We start from the raw sequence: 22,907 nt of genomic DNA, 5'->3' as shown, positions 1-22,907 counted from the left end.
GTCTTCAAAAATTACAAAAAAATATCTGCTTAATTCGTGACGACCAGAGTACAAATATACAAGGGTAATATTCATTGGCAAGTTGTGTGAAACTCTGGCCTGCTGCTGAAAGAAAACAATGTTGCAATTCAGATTACCTTTTGTGGCTACATGAATGTAAGACTTGTCATTTTTTTAATAGTGTCCCCCTAGTAGAGTAAGAATGCAATCTTAGGAGCATCTTTCTGAACGAAACCATCCTATATACAACTGCGTATTCCATGAAAGCAAAAGAGTTCTTTTCTGAAAAACGAAGGATCCCAGCAAGAAAGCTGAAAAGTAAATGAGAGAAGATGCATAGCAAGAAACATAAATACGTGATCAAACAGTATCAACAAGTTCCAGGTTGGAAGACAAGTCCAATAAATCTTTCTTGTTCAGCATACAGGATTAACACCCAACCAAACTATTCACTGAACGGAGTACAATATAATTCGATATATTTTTGTATGTGATTACATGGATGCCAAGTCAAGAAACCATACTTAGTGGCTAGCTAAATCATAAAAGCACCAGTTGACAGGGCATGTCTAAGACTAGGCAAACCTCCACGACGAGCAAAGATGAAATGGTTCACTCGCTGACACCATACACCAAACTGGGGAGCACCCAGAAGCTCTCCAACTGCTTGCTTTTCCATCCGAGAATATATGTAATGGGGTGGGAACTCGTAGGCACGAACTGACCAAGCTCTACCTCAATCCAAGGTTTGTCGGAATTTTTGGACCCACTCGGAACGTAAATGCAGTTACTCTTCCCGCCCCATCGTTCAGGGTTCATGCAAGAAAATGTAGAACTCCTGGTATCCAAGCTAATAAAGAGAGCCCAATTTTCCAACTTATCCAACTTCATCCACTTAGCAGGTTCTGTTAAGTCGAGGCGGTAGGCTTGAAAGCAGAATTCGTGAACACGTATGCAGAGGTCAACCATGAGAAGCATGTCACCACAGACCACCAACCATGGTTTGACCATGCCCTGTCCGCACACTACAACTGGTACTTCCGACATGCCAAGCTGAGGTGCCAAAGAAATGATATTGAGCTTCTGAAGAGAGTCCATGGCAAACATCTTACCTTTGAAGGGCACAATTTGATGAATGCGGCGTTCAGCAATAAGAGGGTGTTCTGTCCAGGAGTTTGCTCCAAGTTGCCACTGGAACATAGAATTTCTCGAGAAAAGGAGGAGGTACGAGTTGGGCGAACTTAGCGGAGCTGTAAAGATGCCGTAGTAGATTTCAGAGTTGTCACTGTGTCGGAATTTCGGGGGCTTCATGATAGTACCAGTGTACACATCAACAAGGAAGCATTGCTCAAAACTGTAGAAGATAAAATACCCATATGAGCAGCCCAAATAGCGCATGTGATATGGAGTCTGTTGGAGTGCTGAACTACGAAGCGATAAGTTTGTCTTCGCAGGATCATGAAGCTGCCATTTGGTGTTAGATAAAGGGTAGTCTGACGTATCGTCGTCCCCTATATGCTGATGAGCATTATGAAGATCTGTGTTGACAAAGAGAGGTGGGAAGGAGAAGTGATATATGGGCAGGAAAGAAGAAACTGTGGCACGCCAAGAGCGGCAGGTGCTAGTAACAGCAAGGAAGTCATGGAATGAGCTAAGGAGGACAATGATTAGGTGAAGCAGGCTGTCCGTAACATCTGCCCAAACTTGTCGTCCAGATGAGTCTGAGTCATTTGATCCAAAGCTGTGGCAAATTTTCTTAGACAGCTTCTCTATGATGGCAACTTCTCTGTCATACAGAAAATTCAAGAAAGATAGATCAGAATCAAGAAATCAAATATCACAGGGACATAACTAGTAAATGGTTAGAAATGCTAAGGGGCAAACCAAGATGCTCATCTCACTGAGCATCATTTTTTTCTTTTCAGACAAGATGTATATCAAGTTATCAACATGGCATATTTCAATCACAATAAGGTACAGCAAAATAACCAACATGTTCATGTTCAGCACAACAGCATAATATATGCATATTTTCAAATCATGCAACAGGGGGTGATTCATACTCTGGAGAGCACCAGTATCCTTAGAACAATTATAGCGCACATACCAAGTGACGAGAGTATCATATTCATAAATAAATAAAATTCGTTTTAATGCAATCTTTTCATCACATAATTTTTTTTTGGGTCAATCCCTGCTTTGCACATATTTTTTGGCAACTAGCTATCCCAATCCCTAGGTGTTACACGACTGAGAACACAAAGCATCATGCCAAAATTCTTTCTGGTTAGATTAACACTAGGCAAATAGTTACACAATTTCATGGCCGCGTCCGCATGTTCTTACAACAAGATCAAACTTGCATCAGGAAGAGGAGAAAACAAGGTTAGGGTTCTACAGACCTAGGGGCGAGAGCGGCAGGTGCCGGCGGCGGCGGGAGCTCGGTCTCCGGTGGCTCTTGGGTTCCGACCCAGAAAGGGGCAACCAAGTCTGTATCTACCCCTTCCGCCGCATCGCGTTTGCCCATCGGATGCGTCGGCGACAAAGGGGCGGAAAAGAATCGGCGGCGCGGAGATGGTCGACGGGGTTATTTGGCTGGAACGAACCTGCTGCCTGGCTTTTTATTCGGCTGGAACGAACCTGCTCGGCCCGGCCCATCCCAGCCCAGCTTACCCGTGTGTCTTCCACTACTCCCTCCTTTTCTAAATACTAGCAAACATGCCCTTGCGTTGCAACGGAAGACAAAAAAGTTACACGCCAGCCAAATAAGTATGACTCAATACCCCAAATTATGAGTGTTCTTTATTTTCACATGGTGGCTCACCATGTTTCCACTTATCTTTCTTCCCACACCCTCGTTGATGATGTACACGATATGCATGTGATCGCAATGCATTTGACGTGGTAAATCCCAAGGCAATGAGCTTGCCACTGCATGGCACGCGCGCAAGAGATTGTTTAAAACTTTAGAAACAAATTTCATGGACCACAAACTACTCCTAGCGCCTAGACATAAAAAGACTTTCCAAAAACTACCCAAATCCTACACATGAAAGACTTTTGAATCGACGAACATTTTTTCTAATCGAGAAACATTTGTTTTAAAATTTTGGGCATTTTTTAAATGCATGAACATTTGTTTTGTTCAGACGAACATTTTTTGAAATGCATGAATTGTTTTCGAATTCATAAACATTTGTTTTGTTCAGACGAACATTTTTTGAAATGCATGCATATTTTTTGAATTGATGAACATTTTTTGAGTTAGCAAACCTTTTTTGTATCGATGAACTTTTTTTATAATTGGGGAACAAATTTTGAAAAATTGTGATTTTTTTATAATTTGCGAACAGTTTTGTGAATCACCAAAAAAATTAAAACTGCGGAAAATTTATGAGTTCCCACACATTTTTTGAATTCATAAACATTCTATGATTTCTCGAATATTTTTCTCAAAACTTGCAACCTTTTGTAATTTGAAAATCTCGAATTAATTTAAAGAAGGAAAAACAAAAACAGAAATGAGAAAAGAAAAAACGAAATGAAAAAAGAATAGGGGCGTCACGCCCCACGGGCCGGCCCATGAACGCGTATGTGGGAGGGAGGAGGTGCTTGACAAAAAGGTAGAGGAAATAGGACGACCCTGGGGATCGAACCCGGGTCTGCGCGGTGGAGAAGATATGCTTCAACCACTGACCTGGTAGAGCGTCTGTGACATGCACGGGGTATTCGTTTTATAAACTCCTGTGCGCGACGATGACTTTGAAAAAATCGAATCGTTTTCTTGACTTATGAGTGGCATAGCGGGTAATTTATAGCAACTTTAAGGGTATTTTTTTTGACGGACGACCAGAAACTCTATTTGCTTTATTATTAGGTAGAGAGTAGAGAGGTAGAGATTAGTCTTTTTAGAGCTTCTAAAAAAAGTATTTTTAGGGATTTCAATATAGGCTACATACGGATGTATATACATGCATTTTAGATTGTATATCCACTCATTTTACTCTGTATGTAGTCCATTATTAAAATATTTAAAAGGCTTATATTTAGAAACAAACGGAGTACCAGAGTAGCAATTAAGCCTAGAAGATATTTTTTCTGCTAGGAATTTTGTTCTGACCCCCCTATAAAAAGGAATTTGTTCTGAGGATTAGTGCAAATTTTGTGTAAAATTATCTGAAAAAAGATGGAGTGGCGATTTCCTTTTCTTCTTTATTACATAAAGATGTGTGTGGCAGCCACACCCTTTAATTAAGAATATGTAGTCTTGGAAAATTGATGCAAACCACATAGTTCCACGGATCTTGCTCGACACACAGCTTCTCCATCATAAGGAAAATTTAACAACAGTGGATCAGATTGATGTATAACAATTAGTGAACTTACTAAGCCAAAAAAAAATACAATTTACTTTTTTGAATTTTCACCCGCGGGGAGGGGGGGGGGAGTCTATAAGCATAAGCGAATCTATAGCCAGGCATCCCAAAAAATATATTGGTTGCTTATATAAGCATAACAGAATCTACAGCCAGGCATCCCAAACCCCGCTCCAAACGCTCGAGTGGACGGCCCGGTCACTGACCAAAAAAAAAGACAACCCACCCGGGCGCCTCAAATCGTCCTGCTGACCGGCACCCTTCAGATCCAGCCCACAAGTAGGGCGGATATGGGGTACACACACTTTGGACCCCACCCACCCCAACCCCACTCCATCCACACACAAAAAATCCAATCCCCAGAATCCGGGAGCCCTAACTTAGTTCACTCCACTCTCGTGCCGACTCTTCTTCTCCCTCTACTCCGATTTCTTCGATTCCGATCCACTCCGACAAGCATGTCGTGTGCCGGCAGCCGCTCCGACTCCGACCATGATGTCGACGAGAAGTTGGCCCTTTGCATTGCCCTCCATAGGTCCAAGGTGGACACAGGGGGCAGTTCTGGATCTGCAGCCTCGCCTCTCCCCAGCCGGTGCAACGCGGACACCGGAGCTGGCCCCTCCTTGCCTGCACACGTCTCCAACGTATCTATAATTCATGAAGTATTCATGCCAATATTTTATCATTTTTGGATGTTTTACAATCATTTTATAGCAACTTTATATCATTTTTTGGGACTAACCTATTGCCCCAGTGCCAAGTGCCAATTGTTGTTTTTTGCTTGTTTTTTAAATAGCAGAAAATCAATATCAAACGGAGTTCAAACACCGCGGAACTTTTTATGGGTTTTTTTATGGGCCAGAAGACTCCCGGTGGGCCAAAGCGGCACCTGGGGGGGTGCCCCGAGGGGGGCACAGCCCACAGGGCGCGCCAGGGCCCCCTTGCGCGCCTGGGTGGGTTGTGCCCTCCTCGGTGGCCTCCCGTACTCCTTCTTTCCACTATAAATTCCTAAATATTCCGAAACCCTTCGGGGTTAACCTAAATCAGAAGTTTCGCCGCCGCAGGGTTCCGTAGCCACCGAAAACCAATCTAGACCCATTCCAGCACCCTGCCGGAGGGGGGAATCATCTCTGGTGGCCATCTTGATCATCCCGGCAGCCACCATGATGAGGAGGTAGTAGTCCACCCTCGGGGCTGAGGGTTTGTACCAGTAGCTATGTGTTTAATCTCTCTCTCTCTCTCGTGATCGATATCATGGGCTTTGTTAATATAGATAGATCATATGATGTTTCTCCCCTCTATACTCTTGTTGTGATGAATTGAGTTTTTCCCTTTGAGATCTCGTTGTTATCGGATTGAATACTTTTATGGATTTGAGAACTCTTGATATATCTCTTGCAATTGAATACTCGTGGTGACACTGGGGTATCGTATTGATTTACTTGATATATGTTTTGGCACTCAACTTGCGGATTCCCGCGGTGACACTGGGGTAATCTATGCATAGGGGTTGATGCACGTTCTTGTCCTTGTTTCTCCGGTAGAAATCTTGGGGCACTCTTTGTAGTTTTGTGTGTGGATTGAGTATTATGAATATGAATATGCTTTGGTGTTATTCTAGTACGAACTCTAGGATAGATCAAATGGAAAAAATAGTTTTGCGTTATTTTAGTACAAACTCTTGAATATATCGAACGGAAAGAATAGCTTTGAGGTGGTTTCATACCCTACAAACAATTCTTATCTTTTGTTCTTCGCTAATAGGAACTCGGGAGTGATTCCTCGTTACACTTTGAGGGATAATCATATGATCCAACTATGTTAGCATTGTTGAGAGATTGCACTAATACCGTTTTGTGCCAGTTTACGATTTGCTACCTTGTTGTTTTTATTTATTCAGATTATAAAAATACACTTCTACCATCCGTATTACACTTTTATCACCACCTCTTCGCCGAACTGGTGCACCTATACAATTTGCCATTGTATTGGTGTGTTTGGGACACAAGAGATTTCTTGTATTTGATTGCAGGGTCGTTTGAGAGAGACCATCTTCATCCTACGCCTCTCACGGATTGATAAACCTTAGGTCATCCACTTGAGGGAAAATTGCTACTGTCCTATAAAACTCTGCGCTTGGAGGACCAACACATGTCTACACAAAAATAAAGTTGCGTACACTACTAGGGAAAAGCCTAGCAGCAGCGCGGGGGCCGGCGCTACTAATAAGGTGCTACAGCTAACGTATAGCAGTAGCGCTGGTCCACCCGTGCTACTGCTACACAAGTGTTGCAGCAGCGCGCTTAAAGGAACCTCGCTGCTGCTAATAGCTATAGCGCGCTTCCCCTGTGCGCGCTACTGCTACAACCGCGCTGCTGCTAACTTTTCTTCACTCGCTACTGCTAATTTTAGTAGTTTTTTGTTTTTTTTCGGCATATTTGTTTTGTATTTGAACAGGCTTTATAGAAGAATCTTTAGCACATACAAATGTCATCATGATACACATACAAATGCCTGCGAGACCACAAATGTAATCATAGCATATACATACAAATAGTCTTGTCATAATCATCATCCAACACAAAGTGGTATCTTGTCATCATCTCGAAAATAGCGATACATGCAAGTCTCGAATACTTGCAACTACAACGTCATCCATCTAAACAAAGGTATACGCGAGAAGAGCTATCACTATGAGTGAGAGCGGAACTATGCAGTACATGAGATGGCGGTTACGAGTCCTCTCTCGCGCTAGCGTGAACCTCAAGTAACTAGCTTCTCCTTCTTGTCTGCTTTTGAAGCCTTTATGGCTGGCGTCCGAGAACCCATTCACTTGCGCCTGACACTCATGACACTCGTTGTACACCCCCGGAACCTTCCCTTTGTACATGACATAGCAGTCCTCTCTCGGCGTCAGTACCATCATCGAGGCGGACCTGCAAACCTTGCTTAGCAGTCAAAAAGTTGAGGTAGTCTTGTTCACCCTCATAATCCATCTCGTCTGCATCTTGGTCAGAAGGCCCAGTTTCTTCGTTGTTCGACATGTTTCCTATGATTAAGTGTCCTCATTTATTTCTAAAAGTATGAATAAATGAGAAATGAGATAAAAAAGAAATCTATGTGCCAGCACTCGATATGCCAACTATGTAGCACAAATCATGCCTTTATTCACGGGAAATTTCGGCATGACCTTTGCTAAAAAATGGACATATCGAGCGCCTGAAATTCACCGGAACGGAAATGAATCAACATTCCGGCGTAACATAGGCAACTCGGATCATTTACCAAAACATGACATGTCCAAAACATGACATATCCACATATCACATGTCCAGTTCAAATTTTCATATAAATTCAACAAATTTTTAAACCTATCTAAATTCATAACTAAATAGATAACCTAATTAACATAACTAAAACCTAAGTAAATTAACCCTAGCTAGCAGAGAGAGAGAGGGGGGTGGTTTATAGAGGGTGCAGGGCGAGGAGGCAGGCCCGACGACGGCCGAGGTTGGGAGGGGAGGAAGCAGAGGAGGGAGGCGAGGGCCGACGGGTCGGGGGCGAGCGCCGACGCCGAGGGCGAGCGCGCCTGGGTCGGGGGCGGTGGTGTCGGGGGCGAGCGCGCCGGGGTCAGGCGCGGCGGGGTCGGGGGCGAGCGCGCCGAGGTCGGGGGCGGGCGCGGCGGTGCGACGGGGCCGGGGAAGAGAGAGTGGGGATTTGGCGGAAAAGAGGCGGGATGAAGCAGGGAGAGGGAGAATTTTGGGTTAAGTGGACGTAGCAGTAGCGTGTTTACACGAAACGCGCTACTACTATTACGAGCAGCTATAGAGATTTTTTGCAGAAACCGCTACTGCTACCTTGACTAGTTGTAGCTCTTTTTCACTAAAGCGCTACTGCTATAACCAGTTTCCCTTTTTTCTTTTCCTCAGCATAATAGGAACATATATATTACATCATTGGACCCTTCCATAATAATGGCTAAGTGTGTATACAAAATAGGAACATATATATATTACATCATTGGACCCATGCATAATAATGGATAATTAAGTGTGTATACAAAATAGGAACATATATTTCCATTTTGCAAAAGCATGAAATATTAATCACACCTCTATCTCGAGATCGAGCACACGGTGGAGATGATGATGTAGGGAGGTCAAAAGTGCACAAAGCTCTTCTTGACAAAGAAATATCTAGTTAGGGGGCAAATAGGTCACTTAACTAAATGCTACATCTACCTAGCTAGCTAATTTGGGAGGAGACAACTTCAACTAATGGAGGGGGGAGGAAAAAGAGAAAGGAGATGAATTAATGGAGGTGGTGTAGTTATAGCTAGGAGTAATGAAGAGAGAGAAAGGTAGGTAGAAGAGGGAGAGTAATGGGGGGAGAAGTATTGAGAAAGAAGAAGAGTGAGAGAGGGAGGATGTGGGAGGTAGGGGAAAGGGAGGAGAGGATATAGGGAGGGGAGGTGGAAAAGGTGGTGGGTGCTGCGTCTTAGCAGTAGCGCGGGAGAGAAAGCGCGCTGCTACTAAGAGCGTAGCAACAGCGCGCTTTCCTGTCACGCGCTACTGCTAAACGGGCCAACCATGTGCACAATTTCAAAATTAGCAGCAGCGAGGTGACAAAAAAGCGCGCTGCTACTATGGCATTAGCAGCAGCGCACTCCCTGGCGCCGCGCTACTGGTAAACTTACGTCGTTGTGTACTGTCGGTGGATTTTTGTAGCAGCACGGTTTAAGCGTCACGCGCTACTGCTAAGTTTGCACCAGTAGCAAGCTTTCCGTAGCCGCGCTGCTACTACTTAGCAGCAGCGCCTGTTTTTATGTCGCACTGCTGCTAAGATTCTGTGTATAAGGTTTTCCCTAGTAGTGGTAGTAGACATCACTTGTGCCCGCCCCGCCGTCCCGAACGCACATGCCAGAATAGGAGGTGTGTGCCACCCACGGCGAGAAGCACTGTGCAAGCACTACTAGGAAAAACCTTATACACATGAGCTTACTAGTAGCGCTTTTTAAAAGGCACCGCTGCTACTAATTATCAGTAGCGCGGGTAAAAAATGTGCGCTACTACTAAAAAATAGTAGTAGCATGGGTCCACCGTTTCCACGCTACTACTAAATGTCCCCGGGATAGGGCATTAGTAGTAGGGAGGGTTATAAAAACCGCTCTACTACTAACGAACAGTAGTAGAGCGGGTCTAATGTTCCCACGCTACTACTATGGTCAGACCGGATGAAATAGTCTACCCCACTTAGTAGCAGCACAGCACCCATGCCCCGCGCTACAACTAGTCACTACGCATCGCACTGCGCCGCACCGCAACTAAGTGTGGGTTCTCTCCCCTCTCCCTACACCCCACCCAACCCCGCTGCTCTCCTCTCTGTCTTCCCCCCTTCACGCAACCCCACCGCCGATCTCCTCTTCCCCAGCCCCTCGCCAGCGACCTCCTCCCCACCAGCCACCCCAGCGTCCTCCTTCTCTCCTTCTTTCCAGCAGCTCCGTCGGCGACCCCCAGCCACAACTACGCCGCTGCCCCAACCCCAACCCCATCGCCGGCGGCCTCCTCTCCCTCCACCGCCGCCGCTCCACCCCCTCCTCACCTTCTCTCCCGAGGGAGGGAAGGGGATGCCCCAGATCGAGCACCTTCTCTCCCAAGGGTGGGAAGGGATCCAGCGACGAGGTAATGCAGATCCACGATGACATTGGCGTGCTGTCGTCGACCTGAAGCCTGGGGCTGGGAGGTGACTTGAGCTGGAAGAGGGTGCTCAAGTTCGTGCTTCCCAGCCAGAGCAGCACCGTCCGGCCATCTACGAGGTCAGGAACATGAGGTCGAGATGGCGACAACGACAAGGAGGATGCCAAGGCGGCCAGGGCGTGGCCAGCTGCAGTACAACTGGACAGCAAGTTGAAGGTACCTACGCATCATGTTGTTATTCATGACATGCATTGCATGGATGTTTTCAGTCAGCAAGATGATTTGCTGTCTATTGTCTGAGGCATTCAGAACCTGATTTTGGTGTGGCAGGTTAATCGTACAAGTAGAAGGACCGGCAATGGCGGCGACGATGGGTTTATGAAGAATCTCTTTTCGACGTTCCAACAGCAACGGTGGCAACCGTGTCGCTGACACCATCAGGAACCAGTGGCCTGTTGAAGAACCAAATCGTTCTTGGCATCATCGTGTTGTGGTGACATGTTCGATTTTGAGGTAGCAGGGGCCTGTAGAATTTTGACATACATTTGATGGTATACATCTTGGATTGAATGAAATGACCTGCTATTCTGAATGTTAGATGGACATCTCAAATTATGGCCTTGACAAACTTGAAAGCTCTTGAATAAATCATACAATATTGGATTGGCATTATTTTGTTATTGTATTTCTGAATGTATATTGTTCTGAATTTTTTTCATCCTAATGATGTCTTATATGCATGAGGCGGGCTAACCTCTGTATACAGGATGGCACGTCGCACCGGGTGAAGGCTGCAGATCATGCACTCGAGATCATCCACAAAACATCAGGGAGAGGTTCTGTCGGCTGGAGCTTGTGGGAGTATCGCATCGTGATTGAGACCTCGGTAATTATATTTGGGTTCATTGTTCATTGCCGTTTTGTTGTGCTAGATGTGGTATATGATCCACAAGATATTTAGATATTAGATTATTATCAGTGCAATAGCATCAGACCAAACTTGGTCTTTTCTCATGTGCTAAATCAAAGTAGGAATCGGTTGTACAAGTAGACAAGACTGCAACTAGCTTAAAGTTGGTTAGATTATGTATAAAAGGGTATTTCTGTTGTCTGCTCTTTAGGTTCCCATAGTGTGAGGTGGTATTCCTTTTTAAAACACATATAAACTGGCATCTATAGTGAATAATGGAGCTTCCTGTATGTATAAACTGGAGTAGTAATACTTAAACCTTTTAAGTAGTAAAGCGCCCCGTTTCAAAAAAAATAAACTGGAGCAGTAATATGAGGTTGAAGGAACCGACATTAGCAACAATAATATAAATGTTTTTTGCACTGGGTCCGTGTGTCTCACATGGATGTTGACTAGATAAAATGCTATAAAGATCAGCTTGCTTCTCATGTAATTGGAACGATTGTGTGTCTTGGTTTTTCCTGTTTCCTTTGGTTTTGCAGCGAATATTTTTTTAGCACGTGCATACAGAGCAGAACTGGAGCATAAAAGTAGTTGAAAAATGTTTTAGTGTAGTTTATTAAAGATTCCATTTATTTCTACATTACGAATGTAACTACTTAGTCATTCTCAAAAAAGAAAAGAAACGAATGTAGCTTACTTAGTCAACCGAGTTCCTTTATGATGTGTCCCTAAAGAAAGAGAGTTCCTTTATGATGTGTAGCAGATGTCATTTACTGATACGACATAGTTTCTCATTCTAGGTAACGGCAGGTGAAGCCATGAAAGGCATGTATATTGTACTACAGACATCTAGCATCATGGTATCTTTGTTGTGATGTTCATGTTCTCTTGGAAGGTTGTCTTATTAGATTTATGATAGATTTCACTAAATCTTCTTTCTTTTACACAAGTACTATGTAAGCTGTATGTTTCCCAGGTTTGTTCAAAGTTTCTTGCACATTCAGTATTCAGTGCATCTGCATCTTCTTTCTTGCTCTTTTATGTTGGTTGCGGGCTCACAGTCAGCTCTCCTCACAACTATGAACTATCTTCTTTGTTATATCAAATATTTTTCTCTACGCTCATGCTTGTGAATTGTATGACGTTTTGACAGGTTATATGTGGGTTCCTTGTGCCATCAAAACACGGGTAGATGCTAATAATGTTTTTGTCGACATATATGTTAATTTTTTCTTCCGTTGCAACGCACAGGCATATGTGCTAATACAGCTCAAATACAGAAGTATTAATTTCTTGTATGCACCAAGACAACAAGATAGCATGCACTACCGGAATCGCACCCTATGCCGACGGCCCCCGTCGGCATAGGGCCGTCGGCAACATATCCGTCGGCGTAGCCAGGAATGCCGTCGGCATAGAAAGGCCGTCGGCATAGGCTCTATCCCGACGGTGTCCGTACATCTATGCCGACGGCCCCGGCCGTCGGCAACGTTATCGCCTAACGGCGGCCGCCGTCAAGTGCTGACCAATGCTTGCTCGCCACGTGGCAGGTCTGTGCCGACGGTCTAGCTGTCGGCATAGTTTCAACCTAAGCCGACGGCTAGGCCGTCGGCATAGACGTGCCACGTGGCGAGCAGGCGTCACCCCTGGGGCGGGTCTATGCCGACGGCCTAGCTGTCGGCTTAGGTTGAAACTATGCCGACGGCTAGACCGTCGGCATAGACCTGCCACGTGGCAGCCACTAGGAGCTCCTGGAGCAGGCTGTATGCCGACGGCTTAGCCGTCGGCTTAGTGTGAAACTATGCCGACGGCTAAGCCGTCGGGATAGACCTGCCACGTGGCAGCCACTGGGAGCTCACGGCAGCTCTATGCCGACGGCCTAGCCGTCGGCATAGTTTCTGTCTGTTTTTTTTTCTTTTTTCTGTTTTGTTTCAGCTCAATTCATTTGAATATATACAGCACACAACAAATATATGCATCACATAACAGCTGGCCCAGCAGCATCACACAACAAATTCATCATCACACATCATAAGAAGCATCGCAAAGCATAAACATATAAGTATCATCACCACCAAGCATAAGAATCTCACAAACAACAATAAGAAACATCACAAGCATATAAGTATCATCACCACCAAGACCGCCACAATGTGACCCAAAGGCTTAAGCGCCAGGACGTCGAGCACCACGGAGGTCGTCACCGCCAAGACCGCCGAAGCCCAGGTCGTCACTGCTAGCGGCAGCGCTACCGCCAAGACCGCCTCCTCCTCCGCCTCCGCCTCCGTGGATCGGAGTGGTCGGGCTCCGTGTCTCCGGAGTGCTGCGAAGACCACCGCCAACGGTAGATCCACCTGTTCCCTGGATGTTGAAAAGACATATGCACGGGATATATGACTGTGTTGAAAGGCATGACATGCTTTGGGTGAATAGATTGGGGATGAACTAACCGGCGAGGGGCCAGCGTTCTGTGCCACAAACTCCTCAAAGCTCATCAGCACTGGTTGTGCTGGAGGGCATTGTGCTGGAGGGAACTGAGGACACCTGCCGGCCGCCATATCCTGAAAAGCCTGCTGCATCTGGCTATCCCTCTGCACTTGGTGTTCATAAAGCCTCTGATGCCACGCCATGGTCTCCTGGCGTGTGTACTCCATGTAGGCCTACGGTATGACATGATGGAACTCATAAAACTACTAAATGCGGAAAATGAAGTGAGAAATGAAGATAAGAGGGAAAATACTTACAGATTGTTGCTCCTGAAAGAGGGACTGTGTACTAGTCACTGGCTGGCTCGTGCGCTGGCTCAGGCTCGGGTCGATCCGACGAAGCTGTGTGTAGGAGATACTAGGAGTGATCACAGCATCGAGAACCGCCTCCCGACCGTGCTCCTTGGGCCCCATCCTCACCACCGCCATGTCGTCCAGAGGCGCCGCAATGGGGTCAGGTGTGTCAGGATGTAACTCCAGATACGCTTCGGAGTAGGCCTTCTTCCTCCCTGCGGTCTTCTTGCCGTAGTACTTGGGCTCGCCAGGCTTGGGGTCCTTCCGCGTATGGGCGATCTCCCACGCCTGCATGTGTGAGAGCGGCCGCTTCAGTTTCTCCTCCTGCACCACCAAACAGAGGTTAGTCATACATAAGAAAGTGATGGTAAATAGAAGAAGAAGAATGTTTAATGGGGTTAGTCATACATTAACTGCCTTGTGGAGATAGTGGTTTCGGTTTCCCTGAGCATGTACTCCCTCCGTCCCTCGGTTAGCCTTATTTTTGGTTCTCATAGCCGCCCAGGCTCCAGCCTCATCACACCAAAGATCCACCAATGCCGCCCAGGACTCGTCTTTTCCATAACACCAATTTGGACACACCTACATAATAAAAGCATAATGGCATGTAGGTGTGTCCAAATTGGTGTTATGGAAGCATAAAGCATAAAGCATAATGTACCACAAGGTAATGAAAGCATAATATATGAAAGCATAATGAAAAATCTTTTATACTTACCGCCAAGAACTCGGGCCTCTCCAAGGTAATGCCCATCCTCCGCGCTTCTTCCTTGGTCATCTTCACACCAAGATAGTCGTGGTAGTATGTGGAGATGGCCACATAGCGCACCTCGTACTGCATCTGGCGGGCCTTCTTCTTGCATTGGCGCAGCACGATCTGGTCCGCTCTAGCCCTGTGCTCCGGAAGAACTCGATAGAATTTCTACAATCATGCATGAAACAAGAATGGGAGAAGCCATGAGTTAAATCATTCATGAAACTAGAATGGACTTGTGCTTCTGAAGAGAACTCACCCAGAAAGTAGTGATCACGGCCTTGGCATGGGTCTCATGGTCCGCGTGGCGGGCCGCTTCCCAGTGGTCCCAGCTCGTGGCCAAAACCCGACGGTCCGGCTGCCTGACTGGATCAGGACAGTACAACCCCGGCCAATATAACTTCAGCAAGACGGTGATGAGGCCGTTGGGAATACGGACCCCTTTAGAATATATCCAGTTGCTGCAAAAGAATGAACTATTAGCATGTGACAAGAAAAATAAATAACAACCGGAATAAGCATGTGACAAGCAACATAATGAACCACTTACTCTTTTCCCGTGGGCTCAATGAGCCACTTCTGCTCCTCAGTAGCAGGAACCTGCTTTGGTAGCTTTGCGTTGCCACGCAGCCACCCCTTCGTGTCAACCCCCTTCCCGTCACCACCATCATCCCCGCCACCACCCTCCTCCTCGCCTGCCTCCCCCTCCCCAACCTCCTCCCCAACCTCCTCCTCCTCCTCCTCCTCCTCGCCTGCCTCCTCCTCCACCTCCTCCTCCTCCTCCACCACCACCTCCTCCTCCTCCTCCTCCTTCCTAGAGTGTACCTCACTAGAGGAGGGTACCTCACTAGAGGAGGGCCTCGAAGACAACACCCCTAAGTCGGTGAGGGTGCGCTCTTTCTGGCCGCGACCCCCTGTAGTGGCTCTCCCCCCAGCACCTCGTCCTCTAGAGGCTCTCCCCCCGCCCCCTCCTCCTCTAGGGGCACCTCTCCCTCGACCTCCCTGTGAGGAGTCATCGTCAAGTAGCCGAGGGGGAGGATTACGTGCTCGACCACTCCGACTAGGCAGGCCGACGACCTTGCGTAGGAAACCCACGCCGTCGGCCTTCCCCTTGCCCATGTTCCACGAACCTGCATTGAAAAGAGAAAAAGCAATTAGTAAATTAATGAAATGAAGGAAAAGGCATGATAATAAACACATTAATAAAAATGCATAAAAAGGCATATTCCTAAACTATAGAAAAAAATACTTGAAACGTACATCTGCTAGAACCCATATGAATCATCACTGTTGTAACCTCTTTCTCGGTCCGTCTCATCATCACTATCAATCATATCATCTTCGTTGTCCGACGGAGGTGGAGGCTCTTCCTCGTCGTCAGCGTCTTCGTTTAACTTTTCTAGCATAAGTATGTCATTTTCATTGACAATGGTCTCACCATCATTCCGTGCATCGTCGACGTTTGGGTCCACATCATCATCACCCAATGGTCTAGCGTCATCGTTTCTAACCACATCATCATCATCATCATCAGGTTGCTCTTGATAGAACACTCCCTCGTATGTCATGGGGTTAATGTTGTAGTAATCGTCTTCATTCGGGTCTGGTAGCTTACCATGTGGCGACACCTTGAACACAACTTCCCAACCCTTTAGATACACTTTCTGGCATGGGTAAGGCAGATAATATACTTGTGTAGCTTGGGTAGCCGCAATGAAGAGATCGGCTCCGGCATAGACGGTTGATGGTTTAACTTCGACCAAACCAATGGAAGGCGTATGTTTTACCCCCTCCCGCGGATCGAACCATCGGCATTTGAACACAGGCAGACTTAGGGTCTCACGCCCCTGGCGGAATTTAACCTCGTATATATTTTGTACCCTTCCGTAGTAGTCTACTGAATTTTGACCGGGGGTGTACACTCCAGTATTTATAGTTTTGGGATCGGGGCGGCTGTTTTGGTGCTCCTCTGTATGGAAGCGATACCCATTCACATCATACTTTTTACATGTCATGACGGCAGGGTCAAAACCCATGGAAACCCATCTCAATTCATCATCCATAGATATGTTCGGATCTTTTCCCTACAAGTATAATGGAAATTGTTGCGTGCATTAGTTCGGTTAACTAATAAATGTTGAAGTAGGTATTTAATAGGGGAGTGTGGAAAATTACTTTCTCCATGAACCAAGCAACAAAATTTTTACGTCCAGGGTTTCCATGACGGAGAAGAGTAAGTGCCTCCGCCTCAGTAGGAGGATTCACTCCCGTCCATTCCTCTTGAACGAAATCACTAAAAAAAGATAAGCGGTGTTAGACCGGGACTAAGTGAACATGAAACATGATGATGTGGAAGACATAAAGGAATGGTGTAGTGGTATTACCTCATCCACACTTCCTCAACTTCCTTGATGTTGTGCAAGATATAGAACATGAGGTCCTCCCACTCTTGTCGTGGCATGTTATAAGATTTCGAGGCCCCAGCCCTCCCACCTTGCGCGTTGAATAGATCGAGCCTGGGTTGATACTTGGGCTCTTCTATATTGTATCGAGGCACCTTGTTATGCAGATGGGGAACGTGGTCTGGATAGTATGATGTCCTGAGGTCTGACACCTCCTCTAGGATAACTGCCTCAGCTATGGAAGCTTCAATCTTAGCTTTGTTTCCACATTTCCGTCGGAGATGCTTGTTCTGCCTCTCAGGGCCGTACTGCCAGCGATTTTGCACAGGGCCCCCCAACAATACCTCGTTCGCGAGGTGCAGAATGAGATGTGTCATCGGAGTAAAGAAGCCTGGCGGAAAGATCTTCTCTAGCTTGACTATCAACTCCGGTGCCTTCTTATGCAATTTTTCAATCACCTCTTTACTTACTTCTTTAGCACAGAGCGTGCGGAAGAAATGGCTAAGCTCGGCAAGCACTCGCCAGACATGCTCGGGGACATAGCCTCGAACCATCACCGGCATTATCCGCTCAATCCATACATGGTAGTCATGACTCTTCAGGCCGGTCACTTTGCCCGTTGAAAGATTGACTCCCTTACTTATATTCGATGCATAACCATCGGTGAACTTCAAAATTTGTTTCAGCCAGATAAGTACTTCTTTTTTTCTGGCGGTTTAAGGACAAAGTCAGCATCTGGCTTGAACCAGTTTTTTCGACCGCCTGTGGGAGGCTTCATGTTCAGGCGTGGTCTATCACAAATTCTCTGTTGATCGGCTCTAGCTTTTACGTTATCCTTCGTCTTATCAGGAATGTTGAGGATCGTGTGGAAAAGGGACTCTGCCACATTCTTTTCGGTGTGCATCACATCAATATTGTAAGGAAGTTTGAGGTCCTTGAAATAGGGAAGCTGCGAGAAGGGGGTAATGTGCGTCCAGTTGTGCGTCTCACCATATCCCTCGAAGCCTTTGGCTTTGGCTTTGCCTTTGCCTTTGACTTTAGGCTTGAGAGCTTTTAGCTGAGCAAGAACATCTGCCCCCGAAAATGTTGGAATCTCGGTTACTTCATGAACAACCCGGCCTTTCGTGAAGTTCTTCTTGTCTTCCCTGTCTGGATGGTCTGGAGGGAGGAACTGTCGATGCAGGTCAAAGGCTACATACTTGCCACCCTTACTCAGCCAAATCATTCGCAGAGCCTGCATGCACACTGGGCATGGCATCTTACCACTTGTACACCATCCGCAGAATAGAGCATAGCCGGGAAAGTCATGCATGCAATAGTGCAACCAAACTTTCATCAAGAAATTTCTCTGCAGATCCCGGTCGTATGTCAACCTCGGAAAGTACCAAGAATGGTGCAAAGCATCCACAAGCGGCTGCATAAACACACCCAATTGCTTCCCCGGGTAGTCAGGCCCCGGAATGATGAGCGACAAGAACATGGTCTTCCGTTGCATTAGGGCACCGGGAGGAAGATTGAGCGGAATTACAAACACAGGCCAGCAGCTGTATGGATTGGACGACATACCATATGGATTCAACCCATCACCTGATATGGCTATTCTGACATTCCCAGCCTCGGCTGCTTCCTCGGGGTATTCTTCATCGAATGACTTCCATGCTTCCCCTCCCGATGGATGTATGATTTTTTTTGGATTGTACCTTATACCTTCCTTGTGCCACTTCATCATTTTGGCAGACTCCTTCGTGATGAAAAGGCGCTGCAGTCTTTTTATAAAATCAAGATACCGAAGAACCTTAACGGGGATGGTTAGCTGCTTTTTCTCACCATCCTCACCGACCACCTCAATGTACCGAGACGAACCGCACTTCCTACAGTACTTGTCATCCGCATACTCGTGCCTAAACAAAAGGCAATTCTTCGGGCAAACATCTATTTTCTCATAATCCATAGAGAGTGCCTTCATGATTTTCTTTGTATCGTACATGCTTTTCGGCAGTTCATGACCCTCAGGGAGGCTGTTAGCCCATACTCCCAGGAATGCTTCGAAGCATTTCTGGCTACAGCCGTACTCAGCCTTGACTGCAATCAGTTGCGAGATGGCATCCAGCTGAGATATTTTCGCACCCGCATAAAGAGGTTTCTTCGACGAGGCCAAGACCTCCAAGAAGGCCTTTGCGGTTGCCTCCGGCTCCTCCGGTTCATTCTCTGAAGGTGTCGCATTTGCCGTTTCTGCAACAATGACATCATCTAGCATGTCCCTGACCCCGTCGTCCTCATATCCATCGATGCGTTGTCGCATCACCTCCTCTCTACCACGGTCCTGCTCGGCTATGTTTATCGGCGGCATGTCAAAGTTTGGCATATATCCGTGCGTGCGAAGGTGCTCACTCATGTCCGTCTGATTTCTACGGTGACGTCTGGCACATCTCGCACAGGGGCATGGTGGGATAATTCTCATTGGACGACGGAATATCTCCTTCAAATACACATCGGTTTTCGCGATCCACTCTGATGTTACTCGATTCCGACGGATAAAACCACTGTACATCCACTGATTATCTGCCATCCTCTGCTTTTTTGCAAGCCACACAACATAATTAAGGATTCACTTAAATTAATCACATCAAATTTTCAGTTTCTACCGCGTTGAATCCACCTACATCTCTAATAGGTAAAGATGGGTCCTAATCCCACCCGAGGATGTGTAGATTGAGTACGTTCTCCATTCTACCCCGTTCCGAGACAAAATTTCGGCAGCACCTCCCCGCTGTTCTCCAGATACACGTCTCGGCAAATAGCCGAGGGAATGTGCTCCGGAGAACAATGGGGAGGCACCGCCGAAATCCTGTCTCAGAACGGGGTAGAACATGGAGAACATACCCAATCTACACATCCTTGGGCTGTCCATGGAAAACACTGGACAATCCGAAAGAGCCGCGTTGATAAATATGCAATTGAATGCATATTTATCGATGCAACCCTTTCGAACGGGAGACGCCTAGGTTATGCCACTTGACTTGAGAATGAAATCTAGTGACATTATTCGTAGCTCACCCTCGGCTGTAGAGGAAGTAGTTGAATAGTGGAGGGACAATCGGGGTCCAACAGCTCCTACGACGATCACTCCACCGAGATGGAACACCACAGAACCTGCACCGTGACAAAATTTAAGAACATCGTCGTCATCATCTATCATCATGTAACAATAATTGAAGCATAAAAAAAATCATCATCATCATTTATCATGATCCAACAATCATCATCATTTATCATCTCTTTCGCAAAAAATGGAAATCTGTCATCATCATCATCTAAAAATTATCAAGGCATAAAAAAAGCATTATCATCTATCATCAACATCATCATCTATCATCATTAACATCATAATCTATCATCATCAACATCATCATCTATCATCTATTTTTTTGCATTTCTTGCGTTTCTCACATTTCTAACTATCATCAAATCATCTATCATCTAACTATCATCATAAATAATGCATGCATTCATCCATATAACCATCTATCATCATACATAATGCATCCATCCATCTATCACCTAACTAAATTAAAAAAATTGCTTCAAAGAGGGAGGGAAGGAGCTCACCGTGGGGGAGGGCTGGCTCAAGGGGGGGCAGGCACGGAGGGGGAGGCGGAGGGGAGCTCGGGCTCAGGCTAGGCCGGCCGGAGCAGCGGTAGAGGAGGGCCGGTGCAGCCTAGCCGCTGGCCGGAGCGACAGCCGGGCAGTGTTGAGGGAGGAGTGGGCTCGGGGAGGTCCGGCCAAACCGAGCTCGACGAGGGCGCGGGCGAGGGGTGGCCGGGGAGGATTCCACGCGCCCCACCGCGGCAAGGGAAGGGCGACGGTGGCGCGACCCGAGACGACGAGGCCGGGGCGGAACACTGCTGGGGCAGCTATGGAGAGTGGCAAGGGAAAGGCGGCGGTGGCCCAGAGCGCAGGTGGGGCGGCGGCGGAGCAGGGCGAGGGAAGGGCGGCAGCAGCGACTGGAGAGGAAGGGCAGCAGCGGGCGGAGCAGAGGATCCGGCGGCGGCACGGGTGTGGGTCGGGAGGAAGGGGGAGATGGGGAATGGGTGGTCGGGGGCGAACCGCAGCGGATAAGGTCAATCTATGCCGACGGCTTGGCCGTCGGCATAGGCCTGGCCCTTTGCCACATCATCGATCCGTGGTCGTGCGCGCTGCTATGCCGACGGCTAAGCCGTCGTCATATATACTTTGCATTTTTTTTATTTTTTTATTATGACATATGTGTGACTCTCAGCACAATGTAAAAAATAGTCTCAACTTGCCCAAAAATAGTCTGAAGGTTTCACCGTGATAGTCCACTTTCCATGCTGGATGCCGTTTTCCACCTCCGAGACATGGCGGCAGCGACGCCCATGAGGGGGGCACACCCCGGAGTCGCGTGTCGGGTGCCTGAGCGTGCCACCATGCTTCCACAAGTGTAGTAGGGCCCACCACAACACGTGGCGGCATTGCAACCCCCTCTGGTACCCCGTCCCGTCTAACCCTGACATAGACGACCGCCGGATCTAGCTCTTTGACTTGTGCTGGACTGGGTCTGACCGGTGGACCTTTTCACCTGATTTTCGTAGCCCAGCCCATAGCTGCACCCCCAACACCATCCCGGCCCAACCCACCCAAAGATACCCTCCGTGTCGGCCCGACGTGGCCGTTTCCCCCCTTCGGGACGGGCTTTGACCAGTGGACCTCCCCACCCGGTTGTGTTAGGTCAGCCCATAGGAACACTTTGGAGCAACATCCGGGCCAGACCCACAGCAAGATCCCCTCCGTGTAGACCCCACGCGTCCGTTTCCCCCCTCCAGGTGCCGGCGGCAGCGCCGTCCGTGAGGGGGGCACACCCCGGACACGCGTGCCGGGCGTTTGCAACCGCCACAACACTTCTAGACTTGTGAGAGGCCGCCTACGCAAGATTTGGCGGCATGCTAGCCCCCGGAGGCCGCCGGCCACAGCCGTAGACGCGCGAAGGGCAATCCGCGTAGAGGGAATTTTTCGGATACTTCTCCATCACCAAAAATTATGAAAAAATACCATCGTTCCTATAGCACATGTGCCCGCATCGTGAAAAAAACTCATGATTTTATCGCGCTCCGAGTATTTAGTAATATTGACGCCGCATCGTTACCGCAGAACGTCTACTACCGTGTCATCGCCGTCCGTGAGGGGGGGCCACGCCCGGAGACGCGTCCCGCCTCTTCGGACATGCCACCACACCACCCCGCATGTATGAGGGCCCGGTGCGATGCTCCGGTGGCATTGCTACCCCCCAGTGCCCCCGTCCCGCCTAACCCTGTAGCGTTTGACCACGGGATCTAGCCCTTTGACTTTGCACGGACGGGCTTTGACCAGTGGACCTCCCCACCCGGTTGTGTTAGGTCAGCCCATAGGAACACTTTGGAGCAACATCCGGGCCAGACCCACAGCAAGATCCCCTCCGTGTAGACCCCACGCGTCCGTTTCCCCCCTCCAGGTGCCGGCGGCCGCGCCGTCCGTGAGGGGGGCACACCCCGGACACGCGTGCCGGGCGTTTGCAACCGCCACAACACTTCCAGACTTGTGAGAGGCCGCCTACGCAAGATTTGGCGGCATGCTAGCCCCCGGAGGCCGCCGGCCACAGCCGTAGACGCGCGAAGGGCAATCCGCGTAGAGGGAATTTTTCGGATACTTCTCCATCACCAAAAATTATGAAAAAATACCATCGTTCCTATAGCACATGTGCCCACGTCGTGCAAAAAAACTCATGATTTTATCGCGCTCCGAGTATTTAGTAATATTGACGCCGCATCGTTACCGCAGAACGTCTACTACCGTGTCATCGCCGTCCGTGAGGGGGGGCCACGCCCCGGAGACGCGTCCCGCCTCTTCGGACATGCCACCACACCACCCCGCATGTATGAGGGCCCGGTGCGACGCTCCGGTGGCATTGCTACCCCCAGTGCCCCCGTCC

At 47.8% G+C, this 22,907-nt stretch overlaps 1 protein-coding gene across 1 annotated transcript; it reads right to left on the bottom strand.

Annotated features, from left to right (window-relative positions):
- Nucleotides 1-445: 445 nt before the first annotated feature.
- LOC123153305 (putative F-box/kelch-repeat protein At5g24040) lies at nt 446-2,574 on the bottom strand. The gene is made up of 2 exons (XM_044572492.1): nt 2,403-2,574; nt 446-1,786 (listed from the first exon to the last, which is right to left on the bottom strand). The coding sequence occupies exons 1-2, from the start codon at nt 2,525-2,527 to the stop codon at nt 613-615; spliced, it is 1,299 nt and encodes a 432-aa protein (XP_044428427.1). The 5' UTR covers nt 2,528-2,574; the 3' UTR covers nt 446-612.
- Between the last annotated feature and the right edge of the window lie 20,333 nt (nt 2,575-22,907).

The sequence above is a fragment of the Triticum aestivum genome, chromosome 7A (assembly GCF_018294505.1).
Source record: "Triticum aestivum cultivar Chinese Spring chromosome 7A, IWGSC CS RefSeq v2.1, whole genome shotgun sequence".
NCBI classification, from domain to species: Eukaryota; Viridiplantae; Streptophyta; class Magnoliopsida; order Poales; family Poaceae; genus Triticum; species Triticum aestivum.
This window is presented reverse-complemented; position numbering and strand designations above follow the sequence as displayed.